Here is a 10,125-nt window from a genome sequence, read left to right on the forward strand (position 1 = left end):
AACGCTGATTCATCCAGTAATGAAACAAGTACATCTTGAGTGAGTCATTTAATCATTAATTCATAAATTACATGTCTGTTGTAGCCTGTTGATTTTTGTTCATGGTATTCAGCTCCAATAAATGGTTTGCAAAAAAGAGACACAGGATAAATGTTTGATATCATTATTTAATCACATTAGAATCGAAACTGGGAATCGAAAAGAATCGGAATCGATAAGCAGAATCGGAATGGGAATTGATAAAATTCAAACGATACCCAACACTAGTGGTGTCCTTTATAAGTACCTTGCAAACCTTCTAACGGTAGTGTTCTCAAAGCAAGAGATACAAAACAGTCGATCCGATAGAACAATAAGGCATCCAAAAAATGAAACAAACCATTTATTCAGGTCAACAAAAGGGTGAGAGTAGAAATCATGGTAGAAAGCACGCATAAACATTGTGTACTATAAGATGAATTATAAAAAGCACAGTTCTGATCCTATTTGGGTGAGCCTCATCTGAAGTTGTTCACATTATACTCAACTGTGAATGCACATTAATTGAATTCTATATTAATGCGGCATAAACATTGATATTACCAAATTTATAATATTCAGACTTGCCAAATTTGACCAAATTTTCTATTCAGATTCCCAAACTTTGTTGTGATGCGAAGTAAAAAGAACCAAAATAGCATCAATATTAACCACCTTTATGCTTTCTGTTTTAATATTTCCATAGCAAATACTGACAATGTTTTAAAATGTCTGCAAATATATCATAAAATGAAATCATTATTTTAAGGATGTCTAAAGATATGAACAACCCTGGGTAATAATTCTAAAATTTAACTTTCTGATTCTTAAAAGTGAACACAGTATGAAATTATGCTAATGAACTATAGTATAATTGGTGGATGAATCATTATTTGTGATTATTAGTATTAACACATTAAATTCTGCACATTGGTGTCTTTTATTGTTATGCTTTTGTCAGTGTTTCACAAAAGCAAAGCCACTTAACCACTACAGTGATTTTACCATGGTTAAATGGTGTCATTATGTATGATGCAAAGCAAAGGCTACCAAAAGTTAAATTACAAAATTTATAACCCTCACTACGCACCACTACGTCTATCCTCAGACAATTTCACGCAAAACAACTCCTGGTTTGGGTTGTATTGTTTTTCAAATGTGTGTTTTTTTTGTCTTTAAGCAGAAGTCATCTGTTTTCTAAACTGTTGTTGTAATATTCATAACCTAGTTGAGGACAAGGCCTGCGAGACAGATTTCAGCCCAAAAACGCAGAAGGTATAATGTGTTTCCCTAAATGCTGACTGCTGCAAAGCAATCTGATAAGATCCAGCAGACGGAAGACGGGAGGAGAGATAGATAAGGAAATATGTCACAATGAGCTGTCTGAAGATAAACTCTGAATGTGAGTGTTTATGACTGTTCTGCTCGCTTTATGATATATTTATGGTAAGAATCTCTCGGGCATGTTTTGATAGCTGGGAAATGTACGCAAATCTGAAACCGAAAGTGTGCGTAGGTGTGTAAGAGAGAATGTGTGTGAGTAGTCTCATCATATTTCAAAGTGAAATCTGAAATAGAAGTTATATTTCGTATAGCCATGCTTAGCCAGACTTTTGAGCATCGGCATAAAGTCTGGCCCAAGGATCAGCCAAGAATCACCCACTTAGGAAAAGACTATCTGGAAGACATAAAGTGATCAGTCACAGTTCACAGTTTCATTACAGTAAAGGTCATCTTAAATAGTTGCAAAAAGCCAGCCAATCAGATCAAAAATTCGCTCCATTTTTATTTAATTTTTTTTTCAATATGCATCAAGCGGTTATTGAACAGACTGTGGCTGCTTTAAGGCTGAAACAAAATTTCTTAAAGTCTGTGTGAAAAGGAAATTGCGACTGAATTTACTTGTTGCAAAGATTCAATTATCTTAAACTATTGTAACATTGTAATATTTCATGGAGAATATTTAATTCAGTTGGTTGTGAAGTTGAGTCGACTTTACAATATTTTACAGTAGGCTATATCTGAATGAAATTGAATATCGAATGAGATAAAACAGTGGGCGGGGCTTGGTTTTAGTGCACTTCCTTGCCATCTTTAGCTCGTAGCAGACTGACGGTTGGAAGGGAGTGGTTAAGAATGTTTTGCAAAATCAGAGATGAAACAATACTTAATTAAAGATTACAGATTACAGAAAAAAACAATTTTTATGTGATTTAACTTGCACAGATTAATTGTTCACCACAAGACTAGGGATGTGCGCTATCAAAATTACTTTCTTGTAACCATGTATACAGAGAAAATTATTTGTAGGTTGACATAAAATGTAAACACTGTGGCACTTTCAAAACATTGCTTTGTTTGTTTAAGAATCCAACCAGGCTGACATAGCAACGTCGGCTCAACCAATAGCGTGAGTTTGGGGAAGTCTATGCATCGACCAGTAGCAGATCATGGAAGTGTTTGGGAAATCTGCAAAAACTTTATTATTATTTTTTTTCCCCATTTGGTGAAGCTAGTGGTGCAGAAATTATACACTTCGAAACAGACTGTGTTCTTCCCAGTGCAATTCTCTGTGCATTTTCAGAAGGGCATTTGTGTAATATGTATGCATAATGTAAAATATTCAGCGTTTATACTATGTAACAGACTTCCGCACATTTGTAATTGAACTGCAGCTAGTGCTTGTGTGTGTGCATCCATAGTTGCTCTGGATTAAAATGTTCTGCAACAGTGTGGTGATGACCTCCAGTGTAGCACCCAGGGGACCCTTCAGAACACATTTGGTGTCCGCTCTCCACTGCTGCTGTGGCCGTCCCCTCTTATCTGTCACGCCGGCGCCCGTGTCTCTCCCCATCACTGTCTTTCACCCCCGCCTCGCTCTGTAATCACACCATTCTCCTCTATCTTACCTTATTCTCCCATTGTTTATCCTCTTGCTTTTCAAGCAACTCCCACTGTTTGAATGAGATAAATATTCTTGCTATTTTTAGGGGTGCTTGCATCTTTCTTTTATCTGCTTTTCAAAGTGAGTTGAGTCATCAGTGTTAGTGTGCATGTTTGTGTTCACTATACAGCGTCATTTTTGTAAGATTGATCATATTCATTCATCATTGATACTTTTATAGTTTTTATTAATATATTGAATTAGTTATTTTTTTTCATATCGGCATGGCTGTGATTCAGCATTAGGTAATCACAACACGCTGATATACAGCCATATCGCACTGCTACTTGTGCGATATTTCATTTATACAACAGTTTGATGGCACGAGTGTGTAAATACATAAGAAACAACAATGGACTGTCTTTAAAAACCCTACTTTCTTCCGCCATGGATTCAAATCTCAAGTTGACAGTTTAACAGCTGAGCCCAAGCCATCGTTACTACTTTGAAAACGTCACTCTACAACTAGTAATGAAGGAACGTTGAATTGCTTTATTGAAAACATATCATATTACTGTATATAGCTCACTGTATTATGTAGAGTATTATGAGATAGATATGGACTGAGCGAGTGTGATTACCTGCATCTGATACAGCATTCATTCATTAGCTCAATCTCATATTCACAATAAAACATTAGATTTAATGTCCACCGAGGAAAGCGATATCTTTGTCATACTATCCTTTCATCTTTTTGGTGATTTCCGATGACAGTGCAGCTCAGTACATTTGTTGGCTGCGTCTTACAAGGTGTTGTTGAAAGTAAAAATAACTTCCTAGTTTACAACTCTGTGTCAGTCTCTTTCAATATAAAAGTCTTTACTGCTGACACACTCATAAAAGAAAACAGTCTCTTGTCACCATCTAATGGCATAACACTAAAATCACCGTCACAAACACACAAATACTATAATTAGATAGTACTATTATTCATTATTTAGCTCAATCTCATATTCACAATAAAACATTAGATTTAATGTCCACCGAGGAAAGCGATATCTTTGTCATACTATCCTTTCATCTTTTTGGTGATTTCCGATGACAGTGCAGCTCAGTACATTTGTTGGCTGCGTCTTACAAGGTGTTGTTGAAAGTAAAAATAACTTCCTAGTTTACAACTCTGTGTCAGTCTCTTTCAATATAAAAGTCTTTACTGCTGACACACTCATAAAAGAAAACAGTCTCTTGTCACCATCTAATGGCATAACACTAAAATCACCGTCACAAACACACAAATACTATAATTAGATAGTACTATTATTTATATAAAATATTATTTATTGAATAATAATATTTAACATACAACAACAACAGCCATCATTGTTCTCACTCTCTTGTACCTCATCTTTTCCCTTCTCAATACCCATTTTCCTCATTTCATCCCTTCCCTTTTCTTCTCTTTGATTCTACTTCCAGTCTCAGCATACCAATTACTAATAAAAAATGCCTCAAGAAGACCTTAGCGCCATCCACGAGTCCCTCTTCACAGAGTTGGCTGCTGTATATGTGTCCTTTGATACCCTGAATAGCCCAGAATGCTCAGCGCTTTCCTCTCACTCTCTCTTGTCCTTTCTCATTAAAACCCACCTCGGTCCACAGAGGCAGTGCACCCTGGGCATTGCCAGCTATTAATCCAGCACAGCTGAAGTCCGGTGACATGTTTTCCTTTCCCAGCTTTCGCTGCCTAATTACTGAACAAATTGCCACATTTATCTCTCCGTTTTTTGCTGCATAATTCCTCCATTTTTAACTGTAACACAGAACCTGCTCGTCCACTGTGCCCAATGTTGTTGGTGGTGTTCGGTATTGTTTGCATTTACATACACATGCGTTCATTGGGATTTGCTGGGAGATGAATCATGGGATATTTCGCCGTGCTAATTGGCATATAAGTGTGGCACATGCGGCAATGCCGTGGCACTAAATTATAATGGTGCACAAGGGAGTTCGAGCAGAAGGTTACATGGGTCATCTTACAGAGTTGACCTGACCCAGGGGCGCAGGAACAATCTGGAACAACACATTAGAAACCTTATCAGCTTGTCTCATCAATATTAATTAGGTGGTGCAACAAGTGATAGGCTGATAGGTCAGGCCAATTAATTGGCATCAGCTTGCTGTGTCCACTGGCCCAAGAGTGTAAGCTGTAAAATCTGCCAGCAGTTATTTATTTATTTACTTACCTGTATGCATTTATTTATTTATTTATTTATGTCTTATTGTTTTATATTTCTCAATAATAATAATAATAATAATAATAATAGTAGTAGTAGTAGTAGTAAAATTGAGGACAAATATTTTTCCAAACCACACATCCACAACTAAACTCTCAAAAGACACAAACACACAAAACTTCACAAATACAAATTTGTATTTGGCTAAAATTTTGTGTGCCATAAAAAAAATTAATATATTGTGTGTGGGGGTGTATAATAATTAAAGGGGTCATATGATGCGATTTCAATTTTTCCTTTCTCTTTGGAGTGTTACAAGCTCTTGGTGCATAAAGAAGATCTGTAAAGTTGCACAGGTTAAAATGATTAATGGGTAATGGTTTCCATGCCCTTGACCTCACTTAAACTCTGGCATTGTCCACAGAAAGGTTTATAAAACAGACCTGAGACTGTCTTGTCAACATATTAATTTGGTAGGCAAAGCAATGATGTCATTTTTTGCCAACATACTTTGCATCCAAACCCGTAGCACCAGTAACTCGACAACAATAGCCATCAGAAGACTCATACTGACAAACAAGACCCAGTCTCACTGTATATCTCTTTCACTGTTCTTTCAAACCGGTATATTGGTAAGGTAAACATTCAGAAGTACACAAAGCATGGCTTATTTTCTCATGTTTGATCTTGTTTGAAAGGTTATCAATGGCTCCGTGAATTCTGAATAGAGCCATTGTAAACGGCTTTACTTATCTTGATTGAGTGCTAACCACCAATGAATGAAGAAGTAGTTTACGGAAGGAAATTATTCTCTTATCAGTCATAACACATCTATGCTGTCATGTAGTATTACAGTAAACTGAATATTTCAGTGGAGAACTCTTCAAACATCAGTCATCTTTTATTTAGTTTAATGATGCCGATATACACAACCAGTCAAACATTTGGACACACTGAACCTCGTGATCTTAAAAACCTTTTGATCTAAAGACTTATGAGTAAATGCTTGACATTAGATTTTTTTTTTTTTTAAATCTAAATGATGCATTTCTTAAAAAAAAAAAATACATAAAATAATACAATAAAAATAAATAAAATTGTGCTTTTTTAAAGGATGGATTAGATCGTAAAGGAAAATCAGGCAGCAAGTGTTCAGCTTATATGTGAATTCCTCTAAGCAAAAATATCTATCTATCTATCTATCTATCTATCTATCTATCTATTATCTATCTATCTATCTATCTATCTATCATTTGTTTGTTCATTCACTCGTTCGTTTAGTTGTTCGTTCATTTCTTTCTTTCAGTTGTTTTGAAGACTGTACTATTATTTGAAATATGTAAAAAGTAATAAAAATTAGTAGGTGTGTGCAAACCTTTGACTGGTAGCATTAATATTTGAAAGTAATGTGTAATTGAAAAAAATATTTAAAATATTACAAAGTGAATACATAAGACAAAACAAATTTAAATAAAAAAAAATAAATTGGCAAGAACTATTTCTTTTGTTACTTGCAAACAGACCAGTTGGCTTTTTATTCTTCCTCTTTATGTATTTTACTCAAATACATTACTCATTAATCTTGTTATATAGATAAGCTGAGCCAACAAAGTGATTATTTGTAATGTAGATTAGTAGGTCAAGCAAGAATAACTCACAGTTTCCACTGGTAGACGGTGACGGCTGGATTGGCATCTGCATTGCACGTCAGCTTTACATCTTGACGATTCAGGTACCAGTTCCCGTCGAATCCCTCGATTTTTACCTCTGGCTCATCTATATAAAAGCAAAAAAAAAAAAAAAAATGTCTTTAGGCAGGGGCTCAGTTGGCTTTTCTGGGTCACATGACTTGATGATGGGTGCTTGTCATGATACTGATTAATGGTCTGGGCTCATAGCTAAAAGGTCAAGAGTTTATTTCTTAAGCGATTGGGTGGAGAGCCAACAAGTGAAGGGTTACTGAGACTACAACCACCACTGTGCCCTTTAGCTACCCACTTAGCCGCAAGCTGCTCCAGGGCAACTATTCCAGAAATTGGCCTAATTGGATAAAAACCTCAGCTAAATGCCAAATTTCAATTCATTACAGCACAATTTTTCTATTAATGACAATTTTAAAATGCACTGCATACTTGATGGTACCGGTCAGTAATTTCTATGTCTCTTCAGATTTATTCTTAATTGCTTTCATGAGCATCTATAAGGCCGAGCAAATTCAATCTGGAAATGTTATACCAAAGGGTAACTTAATTAACAAAACACTCAAAGTAAATCAAGAATCAGGACGAGTGATTCTCTGAGAACTTACCGCTGCTCTAAACACGGCCTTTCACACAAACAACTGCACCGCAAGAACAATGTGTTCTGTAGCATAGTGTGGGAGAACGCGTGGATTTCCTCTATCAGTGTGCTGTATGGGGGCTGCAATACTGCTCTAAACTGCCCTAAACAATAGCTGATAACAACAGCTGCTGAGACAGGCCAGTGACACATCTCTTCTTGCTCTGAACCTCCTCCGCAGGACTTGCGTAACAGTACAGCATTAATGCTAACATCTTATTACTGAGCACAAATAAATTTTGATGTATTGTTTAGACATTCTTTGACATTCCAGTGGGGTTTTAAATACATATGTCAGTAATTAGACAAGTCAGATGGATCGTTACATCAGCTCAATCATTAAAACAGTTGAATTAAATCTGAATTTTGAGAAAACTGGATAACATGCACTTATGTAATTTGTGATGTATATTATATAGGCTACACTACTGATCAAAAGTTTGGAACAATTAAAAGTTTTTTTGAAATAAGTCACCACACTACATTTATACAAATAAATAAAATGAAATAAAATAAACAAACAAATGAATGAATGAATGAATGAATTAATGAACTTAAAAAAAACAATTTTAAACGTTTTTTTTTTTAGTACATTTTCAAAAAGTAATTTATTCATGTGATAGCAAAGCTGATTTTCTTTTAGCAGCACACTACATTTATACAAATAAATAAAATGAAATAAAATAAACAAATGAATGAATGAATTAATGAATTAATGAACTTAAAAAAAACAATTTTAAACGTTTTTTTTTTTAGTACATTTTCAAAAAGTAATTTATTCATGTGATAGCAAAGCTGATTTTCTTTTAGCAGTCTTCAGTGTGACACACCAGAAATGATTCTAAAATACTGATTTGGTGCTCAATTATTAATAATGGTTCTTATTATTATCAATGTTGGAAACAGTTTTTGCTGCTTAATATTTTTTTGTGGACATCATGCTACATCTTTTCAGGATTCTTGATGAATATAAATGTAATGATAGGATTCTAATGAATAGAAAGTTCAATGAACAGCCTTTATTTAAAAACATAAATATGTTGTACCATTACAAATGCCCTTCCTGTCACTTTTGATCAATTTAATGTGTCCTTGGTGAATAGAAGTTAGGATTTCTTCTCTATTAAACAGTAAACAGCAAAAACTGATTTCAGCATTGATAATAATAAGAAATGTTTCTTGAGCAACAAAATTTCTAAAGAATCATGTGACACAGAATACTGGAAGAATGATGCTGAAAATTCAGCGTTTGAATATATTAAAACAGAAAACATTTATTTGCAATTGTAATAATATTTCACAGTATTGCTGTTTTTACTGTATTTTTGATCAAATAAATGCAGTCTTGGTGAGCAGAAAAGACTTCATTCAAAAACATAAAAAAAAAAAAAAGAATTATCCCAAACTTGACCGGTAGTATATTTTATACATACTGTATCTATCAACAACATATTTTTTTGTGTTCCTGCAGAAATTTGAAAGACATGAAGAAAAACATTGTTCTTACACTGAACGTTGAGTATGACACTGTCTGTAAAGCGTTCTGCACGGTAGGTGACGATGCAGGTGAGCTTCTGACGATGGGTCTCGCGGCTGGGCAATACGATATAGTTACTGCGCACGGTCACGGTGCCATTCGGATTGCGCGTTTCCTGAAACGTGGCTTCGCCCTTCAGAGTGGTGTCCCATTTGATGACGCTGGGAGGCTTGCCGTTAGCCGACATGCAAGTGGCCACGGGCATCTTGCGTTTCGGGGTCCTTGCCACGATGGTGGGTGAAGTCAAGTTCATCTTGGTCACTGGCCGTGCTGGAAGAAAGAAGTAAACAAGAAAAAACAAGAAAAGAAACACTGTAAGATACTAAAGCACTGTGTGAACAGAGGTGCCCTTGAGAAGTTGTGAAGTAAAAAAAAAAAGATGATTTTTCACACCGATCGAGTGCCTCTAACACTAATCTCTCTGTTCTGAAAAGTCGTTTTTTCCCCGTCAGTATAAATCAAGCAGTTCACTAATTTCTTTTTCCCCTACCCTGTGTTCAAAGCGAAAGCATCAATCAAGCACTCAAACAGATGTAGAAACCACTCGTTTCTCGCGGTGCCCGAAGTCATCCAATCTCGATCCTTTATGGGCTGCCAATTAGCAATTTACAGGCCCGCATCAAACGGGAAGATGTGTGTTTATGTGAGTGCGTGCGTGTCAAAGAGTGCTGATAGCAGGACTGAGGTTTGTGACGAGGGTTGATATGACATGAAGAGGCTCTTTGAAAGCACTGAGCTGGTTATCTCCATTCAGGTTGCTCACTCTTACTGCACTGCCAGCGTTCTCAGAGGACGCATGTGAACGTGATATACAAAATGGGCTTGGGAGTTAACAAGCCACACTAGTTTAAAAAAAAAAAAAAAACACCCTGTACTTGAGCCAAGCAGCTCCCTTTGCTGGCTTAATGGAAAACATATCAACACTTAATTTCTAATTAGATCTGCAATCAGTAGGAGCATAACCCACCTCCCTAATGAGATACTCCTCTCTTGCACTCCAACACACACACACACACACAAACAGGTTTGTTTTTGTGAATTGTGGGGACATTCCATAGGCGTAATGGTTTTTATACTGTACAAACTGTATGTGCTATTGCCCTACACCAACC

The 10,125-nt window shown here is 35.9% G+C and overlaps 1 protein-coding gene across 4 annotated transcripts in view; it reads right to left on the reverse strand.

The window, feature by feature from the left end:
* nectin1b (nectin cell adhesion molecule 1b) overlaps positions 1–10,125 on the reverse strand; it is a 228,968-nt gene that overhangs the window by 144,975 nt on the left and 73,868 nt on the right. For all 4 annotated transcript variants that reach the window (XR_001634588.1, XM_016490688.1, XM_016490695.1 and 1 more), the window contains exons 3-4: positions 8,984–9,283; positions 6,795–6,912 (exon numbers count right to left, since the gene is read on the reverse strand). Coding sequence is in view for 3 of the 4 variants with exons in the window: in XM_016490688.1 (XP_016346174.1) it covers positions 6,795–6,912; positions 8,984–9,283 (418 nt within the window). In the remaining variant the exon portion in view is untranslated. The remainder of the gene's footprint in view (positions 1–6,794; positions 6,913–8,983; positions 9,284–10,125) is intronic.

This window comes from Sinocyclocheilus anshuiensis, unplaced genomic scaffold, assembly GCF_001515605.1.
Source record: "Sinocyclocheilus anshuiensis isolate Anshui unplaced genomic scaffold, SAMN03320099.WGS_v1.1 scaffold569, whole genome shotgun sequence".
NCBI classification, from domain to species: domain Eukaryota; kingdom Metazoa; phylum Chordata; class Actinopteri; order Cypriniformes; family Cyprinidae; genus Sinocyclocheilus; species Sinocyclocheilus anshuiensis.